We start from the raw sequence: 24,079 nt of genomic DNA, 5'->3' as shown, positions 1-24,079 counted from the left end.
CATTCTAGCCACCAAAGTGGTAAATTATTAGACTTCGTTTTTACTGTAGATCATTCAAGAAACGTAGTAAAAACAATAACAACAACTCATATTTATTAGACAAACGCATATCATGGAATAAAAACATATACTGTTGGTATAATATTGTGTCACTGAACAACGGAGTTTAGGTTATTTTGCTTATAAAGTACGTGACGCGTGTAAGTTTTAATTTGAAAACATATATTCAGGGATCACGACAAAAGATCTGTTTTCTTTATACATCCCATGCGGCGTAGCGACGTAACGTAAGTAGAGAATTTCGCTTCCGATTTCCAAAACAGCGCTGCCTTTGTGCAGTTTATCTTCGGGTGTACAGACTCTCTCGAATATTTTAAAACATTATTACAATTATTACTATGGTTTTGGATACTACACTTTGCCTTTTGTTTTCGCGTTTCATTCTCCAGACAGTCTTTTTCTTAATAAAATATTTTTACTGATATATTTTCTAATTATTCGTTTTTCTTCATCAACTAAGAAAACGATTTAATCATAGTGTAATTGTTGCCCGAATGTAAAAGCTTTTCTCAATTAAACATTCTATCAATAACAAAATGTTTTTTAACCCTAAATGAAAATAATTGTTTTTTAGCATTTATTTTAAAACCAATCCCATTAATGAAATATTAATATTAACACTATATATTAAAAAATAGATTAATCCTTGTTACCAATTTACCATTATAGTATTAGGAAAACGTGTTTTGTTGTAAATAAATAAAATTAAAATTCATAATTTGTGATTACCGTTTTACATTTCCATTCTGACATGTCATTGTGTTCATGTTATTTTGTTTTTCTGTCTTTCTGCCTTATATAGTTGATATATTTTAGTGTTCTATTTATTTTTAATATATTTTTAGTATGTAACCTGAAAATTACTTGACCGAAACCGGCGGTTACGGTTAAAATAGTAAGTTATATTCTTTGTGCTGTGAATTTTTAATAATAATTATTTGCAATATGACTTTTGGGCAAAAAACAACACTGTTATAATTTACAATTTCTGTAGACGACAAGGGCACTTAGCTCAATACACTGTTAAAATTAAAACCAACGATATCATTTTGTTAAATTAGAAATATGAATATTTCAATAAACTCTTGTACAAATAACGTGAGTACATCACAGTGCCTCGCATTCGGCTCCCTGGCATTAAATGAATCGTACAAAATAAATATGCCATCATTTTGCAAGTAACTTTCTAGTATTTGTTACTCCGTTCTCAGAATTGTACAACTTCATGGTAATACTTCGTTGTAATATAACTAATAACTATATATAACTATGTGCTTATTAGCAGTCGGAAAACTGAATAAAATTCGCTTTCTTGTATATAACTCAGAATAGATAATACAATAATTATACTATACCATTCGAGTTGAATCGAATCCTTATTATACGTGGATGGTTTTTTTTTATTTTATTTTTTTATTATTAGTTTTTAACAGGGAGTTATTATATTTATTGCAGGTACATAGTTAATTTCCTATAGTCAAAATTCAATAGCGAACGCAAATAACCTTAAGATATTATAGTCGATGGATTTTCTTTTTGTCACGTATTAACGTATTACAAACAATAAAAACAAAAAAAAAAAAATAGTGGAGTATAATAATAATGATAATAAAAGTAAACTATAATATGAATAAAAAATAAAAACAAACAAACAAAACGTTTTGCGCATCATAATTTATTATTAGGTATCTAAAAATTAAACGGTTTCATGTGACGGATAGCTTTGTCATTTTTTGCAGACTTTGCGATCACGTTTGATCCGTAAAACCATTGGATTAACGCGTCGACGTGGTTACCGAACGGACACTACTATTTTAATCGTCTAACAAACATAAATTTATACTATCGAGTAAACGATAACACAATATTCGTATAGTGGTTCAGGTTATGGAGGTGGCACCCTCAGAAGATATACTGTTTCATATTATATATAGGTAGGTACCTATACTTTACGTGCTCGTAAAATTATATGATATTATCTAGATAAAATTTTATACCACATATTATTTTATGTAAAATCGTATATTATTATGTTAGTATTCCGTATTCAGTATTCAACAGTGCCTACAAAACTCTATATGTCGGTGGCTAATCACTTATTTAATATAGCTACGAACGATTATCTATACTTATACGAATTATACATAATATGGGTGCACATCTTGAGTCTGGGCCCTCGCTAATATTTGATTACTAGACCAGCCCCTGAATTTTTTGGTAATGCGACGATGATCACGATCTCGATATCAATAATAATAATAATAATAATAATGATAGCAATAGATATAACAAAAACAGTATAAATAATACAACGTATGTGACGCTACAGCAGAATCTTAACAATAATAGTATTACATATTATAATATATTAGGACGATACGAGTCACACTGTCAGTCTCGCCACTCGCTTGCAAAACAGCTGTGGCCATCGTCACCATCATTGTCGTGTTCCTCAGCTAGGGTTGATCAGCGGGCAACGTTTGGCTCAGACCACATCCGGATAGAAGTCAGTGTCTTGAAACACCGTCTGTGGTTCACCCGTCAGTCTGTCCACGGACGACGCCAGACACCTGTAAAGGCCCTTGTCCAGGGGCGTCACGTCGTGGAAATGCAACGTGCTGCCTTTGGGCCTCAGGTGCATGTCGTACGTCTGCACCTCGCCCATTCGCCTCATGGCCATCTCTTTGTCCGCTTTGCCCGGGTCCACTCGTTCCCAAACGATGTTCTGCAAACCGATAAATTCGAAATTATACACCTTAAACCTGCAGCACGATTACACGTCGTTATGAATAAGATATATAAGGTCTGAGAGGGAAGACAGTGCGTGACCAAACCACAATCTGTGCAGAAGAATCCAACCCTCATCGGATGAATAATATGATTTTGTAAACGAATTCGGTGTGTGAGCTTTTATATTTGATTTATGCAAGACACCATAGAGCAAAAATTTTAAGACTCAAAAGTCCATGAACAAATACGACGGGATTAAAGTGATGTGACCTTAACTGCACAATCTCCTTAAAACGTCATCTACACGTCGATTCCGACAAGTGTTGACGACTCGAAATTATGGGTCTTGTATATTATTTTCTCGGATAGGTCTAACACACATTTTAGACTTACCAACTTCCTAGTTCTGATCAATAATTATAGAAAATTTAATATAAACATAAATTAGGGCTGATTTCGAGATTACGAACGCTACTGGCGTAGTGACTATATTGTGTTCAATAATACTATAATGCTTGAGTACACAGACTTACTCGTATATTATACTGATTTATGGCAGATTCGATGGATCGCTATATTAAATAATATACACCGTGCACAACTGCGGCAACCCTATAATTAAACGATGAAGTTTCAATCGCGTACGTTTTTGGAAATTTTTGAATCTAATTTAACTCCGAAATTAAAATTTCAAATCGTTAGACGAGTTGTATAATTATATAGTACACTACCTGCACACTACCTATAAACACTCGAATTCGTGTTTTTCAGAAACGCGCTATCTGGTTAGCATGTTCTGCCCAAACATTATTATATATTATGTTTGTAACCCTTTCACTATGGCATAAAGTTTTAACAACAAATAAATAAATGTTCACGAATATTATAGATACACTTTTTAGATATCGAATATAATCGAGGTGTCGTGATCGAATAATTAGGTAAAATTTTGTAAAGTTGTACCTAGGTTGTAGGTAAAAGTACATGGTACACTGGAAGTCGTATTGCAATGAAAAATCATATTATTTACAAACATTCCGATTGTACAAACTGACAAATAAAACAAAGATTAATATCACATTTAACCATACATTTTCCCGTAACAATTATATATATTCTGCACCTCTGATTTTACCAGAAGTTGGAAAATGTTTTATGTTATGATAACGAAATTCTTGTGAAAAGAATGTTTAATAAGTGAAACTATCTCCATGAGTATAATCATCTCATCTCGGATTTGACGGTGTAATATGTTAACTGTGAGGAATAATGTCTCGAAAGTTGTTGAAAATATGGCCATGCGGAATACACCTACATTTTGTATAGAATGTATTATACAGAGGTAATAATATTATGTGGGTTGATAATTTTAAAGTAAGATATTTATTTTTTTTTAAGACTATAATTTTTTTTGGAAATGTATTGTAGTATTGCGTGCCTAATTATTATAAATCGATAAGAAATGACGTGGTTGAAAAAAAAATTCTAGGATAAAAATTTCGAACCAACTATCGTTAAATAGATAGCTATTTAAGTACTTACCCAGAAAATTATAATCATCTCGCCAGTTCTTATCGTTCTATCAGTTTACTACCTACTTTTGCAAAACTCTTCGAAAAACTAATTCTACATTGAATTACACAAACAATCAACAAACTGCATATTATATTACTAAAATCACAATTCAGTTCGCAAACACAACTCAATTCACCAAATCCATAGAATCATCGACAATATCTCAGCCTTTTTTAAGACCAAGCAATACTGCCCAGGGATATTTCTAGATATATCTCAGGCTTTTGAACGTGTTTGGCATGATGGACTTCTATTTAAACTAAAACATTTTCTTCCTTCGCCGTATTACTTAATCATCAAATCACATCTTGAATATCGGTCGTTTTCCGTACTAAAAATGTTTCCCGACTTTTTCTACTTCGACTTTTATTTAAATCAAATTTGAGTCTAAAAAACAAACTACTCCTATACAAAGTAATAATTAAGCCATTATGTTCATACGGCATCCACATTTGGGGCCCACCAAAACCCGCAAATATTCGCCCTAAACAAGCCTTCCAGATAATTAACCTAAGACTTATCACCGGTGTTCCATGGTAAATAACAAATGCAGCTCTCTATAATGACCTATAAATATAATCAGTAAACGAGCTTGCAAAAAGCAACTTCAAAATTTTTCATTCAAAATTGACAAACTACATAAACCCTTCATTCAAAATATGTCTTCTCTTACATTACCCCAAATTCACCGTCGATTAAAAAAAACGGGTTTCGAGATCTCCTAAAATAGGGGAAAAAATAAAAATGTCTGAGGTTCTGTTAATTAACGGTCTCCTCTTCACGTTATTCATGTTTATATATCTCTATGTTATCCTTATTACTTATTGTTTTTCATTGTAAACAGATTGAATATATTTAAATTAAAAAAAATTTTTAAAAAATCCAGTAGTTTCATAACATATACAAGAGTGCAATAGTGGAGAAGCATTCATCACTGATACCTCGCAATACGTTGGCTTACTTAACTCCACTTTTCAAAACTTTAAATTTATATCTATAGTTAATTAGTAACTCGTACGAAGTATTAAATACTCCAAAAAAATATTCTATTATGGTATAATATAAAATACAAAATATACCTACGTTTTCAATAAGAAAAAAAAACTATATAAAATCAATTGCTATAATTTTAAAACTTTTTTTATAATATTGGGATGTTATATAAAAATAATATTTTCAAAAATGTTAATACATTTGTAAATAATGAGTTTTACGTTTAAATAATCATCCGGTATTATAATATTTGCATAATAATGTTGTGCTCCAACCACAAAAAAAACATTTATCGCGTCCTATCTATAACTGCATTGTATTTACACGCAAACGATACAATTTATTTTTTTAAACGATATATTTTTTTAAGCGATATTTTTTTTCACATTTAACTCAGAGTTGTAACAAGGAATTATTCAATCAACTAATAAAAATATCTAAATAAAATAGAATTGGAGTTTTTTTTTATTATGATTCCGAAAATTTTTTTTTCGTGATAGTTTTTTTTCTTTGTAACTTATAGATGATATTATTATATTATTAATATAACATTCTTATAAATTATATTTAATTTTTATCAATATTTTTGATTTTTGCTCATGGCCGTGAAATGTTTAACATTTTTAAAATATAAAATGTTTAGTACAATAATAATACATTATTATTATTATTATACGCGTATAATATCATATTCTACGTAAAAAATCGTCGAATACGTAATCAAGTGTACAAGATGCCGATCACTATTTTATATACCATGAGAATAATTAATATCTTCTATCTTCAGATAGGAATTATTAATATTATAGATAGGAGCTACATCTACAGATGGCTAGCTACTTTCCTTTTAAACCAATTCCGGAAATTCGTTTTTAAATAAGTGTATGAAAAATCGTTTTACAAGTAAGTCCTTATGACCTTATCCATTACTATAGTAATCAAAAAAAATAAAAATAAAAACTAAATGATTCAATTTTATTTTTTATTCGAATCTTATTTTAAATATTTGTTCAAAAAATTATTTATATGCATATTCTGAAAAAAGATTACTCTTAAAAAAATATTTTCCTAAAATTCAAATTATATTCACATTTTTCTATTAAAAATTTACACTTAAATAAAATAATATGATTAACTTCAAACCATTTTAAAACAAACAAATAATTTGTTTTAATATGTATTTATAACACTTTAATACTTCTTTATTCCGAATACAAAATAAAAGTACTTTTTACAAGACTGTATTTATATTATCTTAATATTTAAGTAATCATTGATCAAACATCAACCCAGTCAACTATACTGTGCTAAATTGTTAGCATTTCTATTCTTTTCATTCAAACACAAAAACAGTTCTAATAAAAGCGCCTTTATACTCGCAACGCTACTTCCGTTTTCAGAAACAATATCGTAACGAAAAACGTTCGTACGATCCTCATTATTGATTTTCCACCGAATGGCATTGAAAATAATTCCTTTCCGTTAGCAATATAGGGTCTTTCTGGGAAGAAAAATAATTTTATCGATATAACACAAGAGTGTTACCATTTCCGTTGAGATGAGAAAATTCTGCGTTTGGTGCATCTCACCCGCCGATTGTACTCTCATCGGTTTCATTAATCAGCTTTCAAAATTCCATTCTTTCCAACTAAATTATTATTACCGGACATAATTATTGTAAAAGGTATAATATCATTATGCACACATTGTGTTTTTTTTTTTTATCTATTTGGTTTTCCGCACCACCTCTCCATTCCAATTGTCGTTAATTCTTTTTGTCAGGCATGGACTTACGGATATCACAGGCACAGTACTGGGAAATTCACAATTTATCTCGGCGCCCGTTGGTGGCACCAACTTCCACCATCCACTGCCCACTCGCAGTCTTCGTGTCTTTTTGCTCTCCGTCACCGTCGCTGTGTCTATTCGGTTGTAAAATCCCCATCTGCAAGAATTCCCTGAGAATTATTTACTTACCATATAAATGTTTGTTTTTCTTAGTTTTTAGCTGTATATATTTTATATACAATTATTGAAAGTGAAATTATTTTCATTTCACTTATATCTGTTATCTGTGTACCTGTTAGTATATAATGTAATTAATAATTCGAGAAATTTCATTTTCTTATACCATCCTTAAGACTAGAAACCTAACAAGAACATTAAGACCTTTAGAAAAACATAATAATATTATTATTTAATATTTAATACTTAAAAATATTATATTCTTTTAAAACCAAATAAAAAGCAAGCCGATTTCTGGGATATGTTTTAAACATTTCAAAATATTATCTCAGTAATCCTGAAATCGATCAATAGTTTATAGAACTGCCAAGCAAATACAATTTAAATGTACAGTCGTACATTTATATTTTATACATTGCATTCAACACCATGATAAAATTTTTTTTTTCGTCAAAACAATAAATAACATTAAGTCAAAATAATATATTATGATTAGTACAGTAGTGAAATTAATTTAAAAACAAACAGAATCAAACCAAATTTCTGATCATCCGTATGGCGTATATCTAATAAATAATGAGATTTTATCGTTGTAGGAAGCCAAAATACATCAACAGTTTGTTTTTTTTTACTTAACATTAATTTTCGTGTAAAATATTAATCAGATCACACTAAGAAATAAAAATAAGCTAAAATTTTAAGAAGTAGAATCTAAAACATATAATATCTGAAATATTATTATAAATATTCATATTTCGTTATTCTTGTTGACCTTAACTAGTTGTTAGTTAATTAGATTTTCGGTTTCATTAATTATTTATTATTACTCAATTATGATAATATAATAATTGTGTAAAAAATAAACATATAATGTGATATTATCATAATCACCATTATTATTTTCCTGTATTGTTAATCAAAATAATTGGGTTTGAGTCACCATTGTTTTCGTTCTTGCCATTTCCACTTCAAACGTTGTCAACTTAACAATATATACAATTTCAAATTAATAAAACTGTCATAAGCATTCAACGAATAAAAATGTACAAAAATAAATAAATAAAAGAGGCATAATAGTGTTTACTTTGTATTGAAATATCAATATTTTTTATTTTTTTTTTATCAGACACTCTTCAGCACGAGGAAAATATATACGAAATAAAGCTCTATAGTGCCGAACATAATATAATCGAAACCATAATATATAATTACGCATTCAAAAGAATTCAATCAAATACCAAGTAAATACCGAAGTGTCTAAATATAATTAAATAATTTCCAAAGAATATCAATTCAACCAAACATAATATTTATTAGGTAGGTAACATTTTAGTAATGAGAAGTTCCTAATTATAGTTTTAACCAGTGAAACATTTTAAAATACGAAAAATTAAATTAAAAAACATAGTTAAAACATAAAATTACGAGTACCTATATAACTAAATCTTGCTTTAGATTTTGAAAAAGGTGATAGTTTTTTTTTTCAAATACATATACCAGGAATGTGCTATCATTATTTTATTATTCTAGTTTTTTAACTAGTAACTTGTTTCTATACATTTAACTTTATGTTATTTAACTCATACAATATTAAAAAAATTTTCCAATTTTTTATCATAGTCGTAACTAGGATTTAACTGTTTCTAAAGTAATACTCTTAGAAAACTAAAGTTCATAATAAACAATTGTCATTAAAAATATAATGTTAACGATAAAATATCATATTTTTTACAATTGTAATTATTTAGTTCAAATTTTAATAAAATATCATTATTGACAATCTTATTAGATATTGTATAATTTTCTAGATTTCTAGAAAAGCAAGTTAATTAAATTTGTTTTGGTTCGTATTTGAACTGATATTATATGTTTTACATCTTTTTATTTTCAAGCTCGAAAATGGATAATAATAATTTATTATATTATACAAAATATATAATTTATTATAATTACTACACACGACAGTTATTTTTTTAACTAGGATAGCTTTCCCCTATATTCGTTTTAACGTTTATGATGGTGAAGTATCGGATGCCCAGACTCTTAGTCCCTTCTATCTCTCCCCTAGTCACGCCGATGCCGAAGTTTATATTTGACTAGTGCTCCAGGATCTTAGGATTTCTATGAAACGTGTATATATTAAATACAATCTAATGAGTTTGATGTTTGTTTCATTTCAACATTATATCATATAGTATCAAAATAAACACACGCAATAATATAGAATATCAAACCACGATATACGCATTGCATGGCCCGTTTCAACCTATTATATCATAAACAGTGGTGCTAAACCCTATGTTAATGTAGGACAACTTACTGTCCTACATATGAAATTAGTCAGTTAAAACTATAATAATTAATTACAAAATAAGTGAATTTAACATGATTTTTTAATGTTAATTAGGTTTTAAAAAAGTAAATCTATTTATTTTGGTAGCATTAACTAACAAATGAATGGGTGGTGAGTGGGTAGGTGAAACGCATGATAAAAATGTGGGGGGAGAGGGGAGTGAAAAAAATTTTGATAAAAATATTATACTATTCATATTGTATTTATGTAGGTCGGGTAATTTATTTTTTGTTCCTGATATAGGGGGGGGGGGGGTTAAACACTAAATGTTTGTCCTACATATTTTTTTTTACTTCGGCGCCACTGATCATAAAACATTTAAAGATACCCAGTTAAGTAACGTATTCAAAAGTTTTATTTCTAAATTTTAAATTAAATTCGGATTTTTTATCCATTTAAATATTTTATATACCAGTAAAATATAAAGCCATGTCAGCATGAATATAAATACAAATTCAATGCATATAATGTACCTACCTACGTCGAATAAAACACGAAATATCATGAGTTTTTTATATTAAATTAATTATATCGAAAATACTTACTATTTACAATTTTTCTTATAGATATTTCGAATTTAAAATGTTAACAAAAATTAATGTAGGTATAAGCGAAAAAATATGATTTTAGTCGTATTTTTTAATTCACAAATATCAATTTATGGGATTGAATCTTTTTCGTATTAAATGATGGTAGGAATGAAAATATGTCAATTTATTATTTTTAAAATATTTAAATTATTTAAAATGTACAATAAATACCGTAAGGTTAACATTTAAAAATTAAAGTTAACGTCGTTATACAAAGCTTTTTATACCATTTAAGGATTTTGAATGAACGTAAGTCTTAAAATTTGAAAATTTGGTACATTCTATTTTAAGTGTAATGAAAAAATCAGAAAAATCAAATAATTTTACTAAATGTGACGTTAAAAAAAAAGTGATAGCGATTAGTATGCTTGGTGAATCGCACCCTTTATACAACCTATTATATGCATGATAATGATATATTGATGCGGGTAATCGCATGCACAAGAGCCATGGTGTGTTTAAGAACGGTTTATTTTTAACTAAAATCCACCGAAATTTCGCCTAGCACGGCCAAAAAAAAAAAATAATAAAAATAAATATAGACTGGAAAAAAATTGCACGCATTTGCGAGTGATGCGAAATCGTTTAGAGCGATTCCGAGTGCCGACGAGCGTGTCGGTCGGGCGTAACGATATTTAACGTTCCGAAAACACGTACCCATGTCGAGTCAATACATGTAGTAACTTTATAACGTGTAGGTACTACGTATATAGGTAGGGATTAACCGTGGCGTTTAATAAATCGGCCCAATTGAAAACGAAAAATAAAAAGATTACATGAATCGTCGGAAACCACGCATTTGAACGTTTTACACTGATAAAGTCGGGTGGGTCGTCAAACGCGTTTGGTCATCAAAGTGCAGCTTTTACTCGTACAGTTATATAATAATAATATAATGATTGCCAGCGGCACATGTTATATTCAATGTCTGGAGGCGATCGGTTACATCAATTTTACGGAGTTGCATCAAGTTACGTCATTAGTAAATTATATTGATGATATTGAAAGTTAGTAGGTACTCTGAAATAGAGATTTTTAAATCATTTAATGATTTTTAACGAACCGCATCTTTCATAATAATTATTTTTATGAATCCTCGAGAACGCTGAAATCAAACCACTAATCGTGCAGTGAGACGAAATGCTTTTATTTTTATACCGAGCTCAAACGAAGCTTTTAATTTACGATCGTATTATTATGTTACCCAAGTTAAAATAAAATATTGTTTCCATCATTACTATATTTATTTTATGGAATTTAATCGTAAGATATAGGTTTAGAACATTAATATGTAAAGAAAGAAAAAAAATTAACTATTTCTTAACTTGTAATAATCATTACAATAAGTTTAATAATACAATAAATTATCTATTCCCAAAACTAAAATACCTATTGTACCGTGTTATATTATATTATATTATTTATCTTTCAAGTCCTAGATAAATCATTACTTGTTGTATGGTATTCCCTTCTGGAAGTTCTCTCGCATCGAAGCCAGCTTTTCAAAATACCGTATACCGTAACTGAAACAAAAAGTAACTGCGTTAGATCGTGTGTGAACTTAGATATACTAAAAGTCTAAAATAAAGTGAATAGTGAAGGTTTTATTACGATTCCTACTCAAACACACATATTCACGTACATGAGTAGGTAAAATAAATATATGTGTGTATGTATGTGTTTTACTATACTATACGTAAGGTTGTGATGTGCGAGTGTGGTGTTTGTAAACGGTCAAAGGGTCGTAATTTTCGTGCCAAAATGTATGGAGACATTTTAAAAAGCTTATTTTCTCTGATAAAGAAACACTATTTTTTGCTATAAAGCTCAAACATATTTTTTTTACGATACCGCTTAATGGGAAAAAACTCCTTTGTATAAATCACTAAACCTGATAAAAAAAATAAAAATTTTTAATACTTATCGAATAATATTAGTGGTTTAAATAGATTTCAGAGAAAGTTTGATTTTCCGTTGCTCATGTTCTTTAATTACATTGTTATTTTATTAATTTAGGTTCGAACGCCCTACTTATTCTTATTTTTTATCATTTTTTACTTGATAAAATCACAAAAAGCTTCGTTTAACAGATAATTTTATTGTCTCATAGAGATGTGACTTCGTTAAAATATAATACGCGGGTATAAAATTCAAAAGTTACAAATTATATTATTATCATTATCTATCATCTAATAACGCTGGCTAAACTAGCACTTCCAAAAATCCACGTGAAGGTATTTCTATTCCAGACATATTTTTCAATTATTCTGAATGTTAATTATTTACAAAAATATGTACACAAAAATGAACAAACGTCATATATATAGGTAATTGATTTCTTAAATTATGTATTAAGTGATTCCATTGGACTAACCAGCATAACCACAATATGAATAATTTGGTGACGTAATCTATAGGTTATTTAAAGTGAAATTATTAGTGATTAGTGAAATCCTTATAATTACCTATAGGTAATAATTATTCTATTTTTGTTTTTATTTTTATTCTAGAAATGAAATACTTTTTACAATTTATCTAATATTTTAATTAAATATAACAATATTTGATGAGTCAATAATAATTTTTTACCATCGTATTTTTATGAATTCTGTAAATTTTGAATTCTAGTAGATTCTCAGGAATTTCTCTTAACAACTATATCGATATTCTACACACTATACAGTGTTCTTATATTATATTATATTGTTATGATAAAATATGTACAATATAATTAACGAACTTTTGTAATTACACAAGTATTATAATCTCTTTGTATTAAAGTATTAAAGTAGGTAGAAATTTAATCAGTTAAGCGGTGGCTGTCCTAGCGATAGCACGTGTAGTTGTATCATCCTGTTCAACTGCGGCCATCTCTGATATCAACGTTTAATTTGTGTTGTTTTTTTTTTGCATTAAAGATGCAGTAAATGTGCGTACCTGGATCGGTGTCGATTTTGAGTCGGTCCACCTTAAATTCTCCCCAAAAGGACAGTATTAAAATTGTTGTTATAACTTTAAAGTTTGTTTCTACGATTTCCTAAGGTAAAAGGTATAATTATATCATATGTTATTATGCTTAGTGAACTTCCAAAGGTTGGCTGGTGGCCGGCGTGTAACGCCGAAGGCGAGGCCGTTATCGCCAATACAGGTGGTACGGGGCAAGATTATTCCCCGGGTATACGTAGCGTGCGCGAGATACCTAACCTACGGGCAAGGTGTATACAGGCTGTCACAGTGCTTAGGGGTTTTTTTTTTTAATACCATGAGCAATAATAATCTCAGGCCTTTGGTAGACATAGATATCGACATGGAATCAGGTTCTGAGTCGTCCAACAGCAGGTTGAAGGGGCTTAGTGTGTGTAGCAGTTTGGAAACCACGCCGGAGCATGGCTCCAAGTGAAAGTGCACTCTCATCGCTCCCTGGCCGAAAACCGGCAGGAATCAGATCGGAACAAGTTTGGCCTGCATTAAATCCATTCTGAAGACAGCGATGCAGAAGGCAAGGACAGTAGATCGTAAAATAGCAAGTTCCAAACAATTTATTAAGTTGTTGGAAGATATTTATGACGTAATGGCGACTATGCTAACAAAGAGGGAAAAACTGAGCTCTCCCCTTTTCACTGTAGCCAAAAATCTGGAAGACAACGGAGTAGCGAACCCAGTGGCCAAACCGGTAATGGTTGACGAGGTCACGGATACCATATTAAAGCCTAGTTGGTGGGATAGTAAAAAAGTTATCGAGGCCAAGAAACCTCACAGACGGATGACCACCAAGAAATCTGTGAAGACTGGAAATCAACCTACGCGTTACATACACTGATTTGGCGATGGAGACATGCCACGGAGGTCAATGTGCTCAGTAATGCGGAGGAGACGTTCAGGATATTCTACAAGATGGTGGAAGAGATCCTGACCCTTAAAAAAGAGGAGAAAAGGGCCAAGCAGGTGAAGGAAGCCTAATAGACGAGCCATGTAAGACGGCCGAAGTACCGCTGAAAACCTGGAACGTGATGGCATGAGTGACGGAGTCCGGTCGGCCCGCGAAGTCGGATAATCTCAGAAAGTATATCAATATATTTTATCTATCCGTTTATTGTAATAGTCGCATTACTTAACGTATCTTATATTTTTATGTATATTTTATTTTATGTAATAAAAGATGGTGACGCTGTCGACGTTATGCGCAAGCAGTTCCGGCAGCTTTGTCGATAACACGAAAAAATATAGTAATTTAATATTAACCGAGTTCGCAGTTTTGTGGCCCGTCAAGATGAGGGTCGGTTATTTTATGCATTATTATACGCTCTGATCCCTGAAACGTCCGTTATGATATTATTCTACCGGGCCAGTCACTATTTTGTGGCTCTTGAAGTAATACTGCGGAAGCACTTCCGGGTCGTTCAAACGACGGAACAGGGAAAGAAGAAGAAAAAGGGGACACATAATTTTAAAAGCTCAACAATGCACTATAAATACAATATATTCGAATAATTACGTCCTGGGAAAGGTGAAGTCCTTTTGAGCGGTATTCCAAAAGTCGCTTTTTTGTTCGAAACTAATAAATTGGCAATGTGAAATATAAAATGTTTAAGTTTTTATTTGGTACCTAATTATCTATACATTTGAATAATACCAATTTTTCATTTGTATTCAAAGTATTTTAACGTTATTGGATAATGTTGGACAAATTTTTAATAATGAATATCGACGATCGAAATAAAAACATTCGATGAATAATGTCAGCGTAAAAACACCATTTCGAGCATATGACTATGGTATCAAGTATATAGTAAGGTATGGTATAGCACGGTTTAGAAAATGTCAAATACGTGACAAAAAAATCCTAACGCAATTTAAAATTCATCGTTTCAATGTGTCAGAGCACGTAAACCCGTTGTGTAGAGATTGACTCTTTTCATTTCATAAAAAAAAAAAATAATGATAATAACAACGATAAAACCCCGTTTGAAAGAAACCATTTTCAATGGATATTATTAAAAACGACCAATAACAATTAATATAGTGGCTACATAATATATATACAAACTCTCTTTTTAAATCAAGTCGGTTTTTTTTTTTTTTTTTAATTCAAAGTTCTAAAAGAAAGAAAAAACCACACTATTGTTTTTATGGTAAAGTGTTTCTATAATAGCTCGCGCTTCCTCTGTACGCGACTGTATCGTATATAAATACGTACAATATACCGCAAAAACAATACGTACTTCTGCGAAACGTTTATTTTATTTAAGAATTCTTTAGATGGCGTCTCGAACTGATTAAATTTTGTAAACTGTCTGTAGGATTAAATTTATTATAATTTTTCAAGTAGAATTTGCGCTGAAAATAATTCCGAATACACTTTATGCGTAATTAAAAAATCCTTAACACCGTACGTGTAGTAAAGTTTTATTCTGGTCGATCGAAGAATAAAAAATATAAAAAAAAGCTACACTTTTTACACATTCTTTGACGCACACGTCTTTCACAATATTTTCAAAAGTTTCATACACTTTTGAAAACTAGATTACAACATCTATATATTTTATTCCGTACTTCAAATTGCATATATATATAAATACCCATAAAAGACTTATTATTACGTGTTGTTAAAAACCTAAAAAAAAAAATATGTGTTCACAAACCGTTCAAACAAATCTTATAAAATATATATTTAGCTGTCGATATTCGTTTTCGATGCAATAATGTATAATGTTGTCGTGGAAAACAATTTTTTCGCGATGTCTTCGGTATAGCCCGTTACTTGGCGTTGTCAGGGAGGACGAGTGGGAGGCGAGAAAAATGACACATTTCGGTATACGCAGTGATGTCGAGTAAAAAACGGCTTTCAAAAAATATCCAATAATATTTTACTCAGCCGTTAGCACTACCAAAGTATACATAGGCGTATTATAGATCACGCCTAGTTGAATTTATTTAAGCTTTAACACGTATAACTGTCTAATTTTAAAAGTTTTAAAATTATGAATATTATTTTTTTCGTTACTTTAAACTATTACATTAATATTATCATTATAAAATTCATAAAATATTAAGGATTAAAATATCATAATAAAACAAGCAGCAAAAAACGATATTTTATTAAATCTATCTTATCTCACTGTTATAAAACAACGAATAAATCATTAGTGAGCTGCTAATCCAATTACTTTGGCAATTCTAGACTTTTCCAATGGCGAATCTAGTTTAGTTTAAAATTCATAATTTTACATTACTACAGTCTATAAATCTACTATTACAGTTACTATTGTAGACTCAATTCTGGTATTTTTACATCTTAAAATTATGGGGGGATGTGACAAAGTTTTTAACATAGTTTTTAACCATATTTGATTATTAAAAATATAATTTGTGCTAATCGATTTCTTATATATAATTTATAATTAAATACTAAACAAAAGGTCATGAGGGATCAATCACACTCACAAGCTACAGCCTCACACTCTCAAACTCCGTTTGACCGACACTGCTTCACATTCCATCTGTAATTGAGTCAATGAACAACGCACTATCTTACATATACTTCTTCTATCCTGTCCGTCAGTCCAACGTACTAAGATAATTGGAAATCATCTGAAAATATAATATCCATAACCTGCCCGTGGATCGATTTCTATTTGGACGTTAATGAATTTTAGGTATATCATATAAAGGGGTGGTACCATTTTCTTTCATTAGCCGTTAAATTTCCAAAAAAAATTTGGTTTCCATTTTCCTACCGAAATATTTTTGGACTACAATCATGTATTTTTCCTCCAGTTGTAAAAATTTTTTTAATATTTTCTGAAAAAAATAGCTACTATAATTACCATGTGTATAAACGTCCTTCAATAATCACATACACCGCGACAATATTATATAATATTATAATATTTATTATGTTATACAATCATAGCAACGATTTACGAGTGACATGTGCACATATATGAGATGAGGCAGGGTGATAAGGGTAATAATATATCATTCTACAAATCCACGCGTTATTTATTTTTATGTTTTAACGATTTATTTAATGATTATTATGAAGTAAAATATTTGATCGAATCCGGTTCACGTTTATTGATGGTTATAAATCAAAAATTAAATTATGTATTTCTGTTTTCATAGAATGTAATGAGGGTTATTATCATTAACATCTTACTCAAAGTAAACTATTTTGTTTATTTGATAGACGTTGGTTGTAAGGAAAAACATTTTAGTCATGTCTTAAAGTGTGAAGTGAGTTGTTTTGTCATCAGCCCCGAAAACAAAATGGAAATTATGTAGCTTAGTCACATTATATTTAAAAAAATACTCACGCGTGATGTCCCGGGTAATAATACTGGTGCCAGGTGGGTTTCAGGATTTCAGCCAACACGAGGGCGTGCAATACCTGAACAGCCACCAAAATCCGCGGCAACATGACGTCTGTTTGTGGTTATGAATGACTTTGATTAGACACCGCAAGTCGCAGTACAAATTCGACAAACACACTAACAGCTAAACGATGATAATAGTTTTATATAATATTGTCGTCGTACGATTCTGCAGAAGTATGGAGTGAATTGGTCGCGAAATTATCAGCGCGTCGAGAGAAAATTTGATGGAGACCGTCACCGGGCCGAAATAAATATCATTATACGAAAAACGAATATTATACTATTATTTTTTTTTTAATTTTATTATTATAATATGTTTTAATTGTATACGACATTCAGTGGTAGGTAGGTACTATAGTGTCTTTGCGGTGCCAACGATAAGACAGACCACTACAGCCGACTGTGACGATAATAATAATACAAATGATAATAATAGTAATATTATTACTATTGCACGAGACGATCTCACCGGACGGACAGCGTTCACGATGTGCGGAAGATCTCCTGGGAGAATCGGTTTTTTATACGGAACGGAAAAATCGCCGCCCGGCTGACGTGTATTAAAATAATAATATCGGACAACGATATCACTTTTTTTTTACTTCTTCCATCTCTTCTGCACCAAATAATTGTTTTTCCTACCGTTTTTAATTTTTTTTTTTTTTTTTATCTTTGCGCGGTCGTCGTCGTGACCTTCCCACCAAGGATCCAATGACTGTCAGTGGAAACAGACGGCGGCGGCCGGAAGACCGGTAGCGCGTAATATGTCCAATACAACAACAATACGTTATTATAATATTTTGTTATAATTCACCGCGCGACGAAGACGTATCTAATGCTATGTATGTGAAATGATGATAACAATATTATAATTATATGCACTCTCTCTATCTCTCCTTCACGCAGCCTTGATTCGTTTACCACGTCTCGATGACTTTATTTTCGTGACAACGATGTTTGTCCGTAGTTTTCATCGCCGTCATCAAACACACACACGCACACACATTTTTATAATCGTAGTGTCCGTGGAGGCCGAACCACGACGTATAATTTTTATTCGTCCGTCCGGCGATAGTTGCTGGACCAGCAGTCGGGTATAACTATGTCCATATAATGCAATATATATTACACTTTTTCACCCTCCCGGAAAAAAATGCCTCCCCCTACCTTTCCATTTTCGGCTGAACGAGGCACTAGAAAATAATAATAAAGTTAATGTTGTGACATGACGCAGTGCATCGGTTTTCCTTTATCTCCCGACAACCTTTAGCGTTTTGTTTTCCGCTAGCGTCGACGAGTTTAACATTCAGGGGAACGAATAAAATATCGATTATAAAAGATTTATTTATTATGTCGGAGATCACGACTGGCGACTCCATCAATATCTTTCACTGTTTATTACAACGTGTTGAGCGCCGCGTGTTTCATAAATCGCCGATAATATAATATTGTAAATCGTTATTATTAAGATTAATATTTGTGTTATTTTGTTATGATAATCTATATATAAGCAATCATATTATTTGGTGTATCACCCAATTACATAGAATGGTAAAATAACTGATATATCATTATAGAATGATAATATCGTAAAGTAGATTTACACAAAAAATATAATGACACTTTTCACGTCATATTATGATGGCGTAAAGGTGCGTCCCCACTGGCTTGCGGCTAAGCCGCGCGGCTTCAATATTTTGGTGTAGACGCGAGGCCGCCCGGCTTTTGTAGCCGATCGGCTGAAGTCGCGGGTTCCCGATGGTTGTCGGTAAACATCAAAGAAAGCCGCGTGGCTTATTTAGTGAGGACGATGGCCGAAAAAACAAACAAAATGAAATCAATAAACTTCTACAATCACTTAAATAATATATTCAGTATAACACTATAACTATTAATAAAAAAAATATTTTTAGTGTCTATTTACATTTTACATGTTAGTTTAGCCCATAAATGAACAACTATTTGAATTATATTATTTAAATAGGGATAGGTAAGTCTTTGGCAACAAACATTAAAACATTTTCAGTCGTAAGTCTCCAGTTGCTAATGTTTTTTGATACAATACACCATGCTTCACCATGATGAGGTTCTGCTGCAATACACCTATTTTTAATATCTTCTTGTACTTATTCAGTTACATTTAATACTTCAAATCAGCGGCGTAGCCAAGATTTTTTTCGGGAGGGGGGGGGCTGATTTGAAGTTCAAATGTATAGAAATTTGCCCAATCATCACCAAAACTGGATCAATTATATATAACAGTTCTATTAAAATTATTTTTCCTATAATGACGCTTCAAATTTTCTCCATAGCTATTTGAAGCAAAATTTATGGAAAACTAAGTGTTGAATTTTTTAACCTTAGATATAAATACAAACAATTTTATGAATTTTTAACTACAAAATAATTTGCAAATATTCATGGTTTTGACGAATTTTTGTCAATATTTCAACTTCAAATGCTAATAAAAAAAAATCGTGCCTATGCATTCTTATAATTTTTTAATCACTATAATAATAACTTATGAGGAACTTTGTATTACATTTTCAAGTATTTTGATTGGGCCAAAAAATTTTTTCAGAAAAATTGAAAAATTTCAGTTGTATATAAATATCTCAAAAAAGTCAAAATATATTGAAAATTAAATCATGTAAAGAAAATGCCAATCTACATAACTGGTAAATTTTTCAAGTATCTACGACATACTTTTTGAATAATAACAAATATTTAAATTCGTTTGAGGATAAATCGTTATTGTTACGCTATTTCGTAAAAATTTAAAATTCAAACACACTTAAAATTTTTCCTAGAATGATGCTTCGAGTTTTCTCTATAGCTCTATAGTTACTTGAAGGAAAACTTATGGAAAACTTAGTGTTGTATTTTTAATTCTTAGTTATAAACACAAACAATTTTATGATTTTTCAAATTCAAAATTACTCGCAAATTTTCGCGTTTTCGACAGATTTCGTAAAAATTTGAACTATAAACGCTTATAAAAAAAAAATTGTGACTAACGATGAACTGGAAAGTACAATTATTATTACTATCATAAGTATGTGGTGTAAATATGTAATTTTTTAAAATGATTGTATTTATATATATGGTAAAAAGCCGATTGTAGTGGGGACGGGTAGGTCGAGCTGCTAAAGCCGAGCTGCCAGGCCACCCGGCTAAGCCGCGCAGCCTAGCCGCATGCAGTGCGGACGCACCTTAAGGTAGGTAAAATACGAAAAAAGACAAAATTAATGGTTCAGTGACGCCTTCGGTTAGGTGAAATAAAATTAAAAACATTTACCGGGCGTAGTCAAGGAATATTAAATATTAAAAAGCAGTAACCTAACCAAGTTATACCCACATGGCTATAAAAGGAAGACCTATCAGATGAAATAACTTTTTTTCTATGCAATGTTTTTTTTATGTTTAATTCGTATAGACACTTGTGCCACACATATGGTATCTATGTAGAAATTATTTTTATTGTTTAACATTGAAAATTAAAATTTTAAACTTTATCCAAATTATTCAGGAGAAATTAAAAATATCCTGAAATTTGTGATTTAATTACGAAAAAAATGTTGATGGTAAAAACATTTATCTAATTCAAGTATTTATTTTTAAGGGTTGTTTAAAATATTAATATTTTTTGAGTAAATTAAATTAAAACGTAATAAATTTTTCAAAATATTGTTTATGGACGATGTGGGTACCTATATTTCTTAAATTACTTAGTAGCCATATAATTTTCACAATATTTAAAGTACGTTTAAGTAACATACTTTTTTTTCATGTAATAACCTGTATAATAAAAGAAAATAATAGTTGGGTAATTATTGTTCGTTATTCAAATGCACATAAAAAGACAATAATCGAATGATTGTAGCTTTTATAGACTCTAAAACTAAAACACATAATACTTATTTTTCCGAATAAAATGGGAATAAGCACAAACACTGATCCCAAAGTGCGTGTGCTATAAGAAATGTTATATTTTAGAGCGTGTTTACTTTTGGTTTTAAAATTAAAATGGTTTTTATGGTAGAACTTTGATCAATGGGCAATACTTGTAGTTATTATCATTATTAATATTATTGTTATTATTATTAATATTTTATTATTATTATTGTCAATATAAATCTATTGAACACGATTGCACTTGGAAAACTGTAAAGCTATAATAACTTCGATTCTAAAAAAAAAACATAAATTGCCGTTATCGTGAGCTGGATAGTCTACTCCAATAGTATACAATTATAGAATATAGGCTTTTATAATGGTTTTTATGAACTTATGTATAAAATCAATATCTTAACTTTGATTGGCGACGACAGACATCAATAGGTACCTATACGCGACACTTTTCATTGAATTATATTGAACATAAATTTGTAGTTTCGACAAATATGATAGGTACCTACACAATATTTTACTTAGTGACTAGTTCCTACTATACATATATATGTAACAATTTTTGTACCTTCTTTTTTTATTAGATAAAATAGAATATTTACAATCTGTAATATTTGAACATACAATAAGTAAATTTGATAAATAATAAATAACATAACGTGAGTGACGTGAGTAGGGAAGCCCACCAGTGTTGATGCCCTCTAACTTGGGGGAGGGAGTTTTTATTTTTTTTTAATTAGTGTAGGTCGGGATGCCTACATTCTAATTAATATTTAATAACTAGCTGATCCCGTGCACTTCGTTGCCCGTTAAATGTACCATCTCCATATGACTCAAACTTTATTCAATTTTATTTGTTATTTGTTATTTGTTATTTAATTAAATTTGTATCACCTCTCCGTCACCGTACTCGTCCTGTCGGGGCAAAAAATTCTCCTGAACAGAACCGTCACACTGGTGATAGGGCGGTGTGAATAAAAAATAATTAAATAAAACATATATAAGCATAATATAATACAATATAATCAATTGATTGTATTCATGAAATAAAGTTTGTAATTGTTCTACATAGACCTCTTTAATAAATTGTTATGAAATTGTTATGTGCAAACGCAGATCAATTTCTTGTGGTGAATTGCCCATAAAATAAATTTGCAGGAATTTGTAGTTGCTATCTGACACTGGTAACAGTGAACCTGTTCTGTGATACATTTGGCCTTGCATCTGTAAATTAAAAAAAATATTATGTTTGTACCAAACACTATAAAATAAAATAAAATAAATAAGCAATGTGGCGTATAAATTTATGGATTGTCAGTGATCAAACTTAAATAATATTTGTTCTTAAAAATTATATCTGTCTCCTAATGTGAATCACCAAATAATATTTAATATGCTTAAGTTTTAAGTACCTCAATATGTAATATTTATTTGTAACTAAATTTAATAAATACAATTTCATGTACATTTCGAGACGAATCGACTAAAAAATTTTAAAATTTATGTATATTTGAATTACTATAAATACAATTTTATGTATATTTTGAGACGAATCGACGAAAAAATTTAAAAATCGATGAATATTTGAATCATCAAATAATTATATTGGGTTTCAAAATAATAAAAGTGTCACTAAAACTGAATCACCAACTAAAATGATGACTAAGTGACACGTCTTCTTAGGTGACAGAAAATATTGTTCGCTAAAATAATTATGATTTACTGCTGTAATACATACCTTGAAGGTTGGCATAACATTTTCCCGAACTACATTTGTTGCCCGTGCCCCAAATGAAGTCATTTGAAAGCAATTGTTATATTGTTGGATATTTGTTAAAAAGTGTATGGAATCTGTTCCTATTCCTGAAGGCTGAAACCAATGATTACAATGGCTCTGGTGGTGGATCCAATGGTATCAATTTCACTTTACTATTTGCGCAACACAATCCATTTGCTTCGTTTTTGTATTTCAAATCCTTACAATATGAGCAAACCGAGTTCATAGAACCAATAACAACACAGTGGTAGTTACTGTAGTCAATTGGCACATCGTAACTGAAAGCAGCTCGATTCAAACTTGCGCGATTATTAGTTGAATGTCGCCGCGCTCGCGCTTCACGCGTTTGTGATATTCGATCGAATTCTTTCACGTTAATTTCGGTCATCACATTCTTGTGTACTTTGGTTAGATCGGTAATTACCTTGGTTTGTAGCATTTCGGGTTTTTCTTCGTCGTATAGGAGGCATATCAAATATAAATTATTGTGTCACATGCAATAATTAATGATCATAATTCATAGGTAACTTAACACTCTGCACAAAACACGATAGGTATACGAATTTAATTCGTGTATCAGTTGACAAAAGCAAACGCAGTGGAGTAGGTAACGGAAAATCCAAGAAAAACAACACTTACAAAATATTGACAGTTTGTTGATGTTTCAATTTTCAATTTTTTTAGTAAAAATGTACGTCTTTAAATAATATACATACACGAATAATGAATAAAAAATGTAATGGCATTGTAA

General features: G+C 30.4%; 1 protein-coding gene and 1 pseudogene across 1 annotated transcript; both read right to left on the bottom strand.

The window, feature by feature from the left end:
- Positions 1-1,719: 1,719 nt before the first annotated feature.
- On the bottom strand, positions 1,720-18,146 carry LOC107171307 (uncharacterized). Its single transcript, XM_089224288.1, has 4 exons — positions 17,583-18,146; positions 11,718-11,789; positions 7,153-7,303; positions 1,720-2,785 (listed from the first exon to the last, which is right to left on the bottom strand). Exons 1-4 carry the CDS (start codon positions 17,684-17,686, stop codon positions 2,546-2,548), a joined length of 567 nt encoding a protein of 188 aa, XP_089080414.1. The 5' UTR covers positions 17,687-18,146; the 3' UTR covers positions 1,720-2,545.
- Positions 18,147-22,430: 4,284 nt separating this feature from the next.
- LOC149057720 (uncharacterized) lies at positions 22,431-23,798 on the bottom strand (annotated as a pseudogene).
- Positions 23,799-24,079: the final 281 nt, after the last annotated feature.

This window comes from Diuraphis noxia, unplaced genomic scaffold (assembly GCF_037042655.1).
Source record: "Diuraphis noxia isolate RWA-SAM2 unplaced genomic scaffold, SU_Dnox_SAM2 contig0003, whole genome shotgun sequence".
Classification (NCBI taxonomy): Eukaryota; Metazoa; Arthropoda; class Insecta; order Hemiptera; family Aphididae; genus Diuraphis; species Diuraphis noxia.
Note: the sequence above shows the minus strand (reverse complement) of the source record. Positions and strands in the feature narration are given on the sequence as shown.

What these genes read in the sequence shown, in the direction of transcription:
- LOC107171307 (XM_089224288.1), bottom strand. Translation starts at nt 17,686, where the DNA reads ATGTTGCCGCGGATTTTGGTGGCTGTTCAGGTATTGCACGCCCTCGTG. An exon ending in TATTACCCGGGACATCACGC is followed by an intron (nt 11,790 to 17,582) that starts GTGAGTATTTTT and finishes TTTTTGTTTCAG; the next exon opens with TTACGGTATACGGTATTTTG. An exon ending in AAGGGAATACCATACAACAA is followed by an intron (nt 7,304 to 11,717) that starts GTAATGATTTAT and finishes GAATTCTTGCAG; the next exon opens with ATGGGGATTTTACAACCGAA.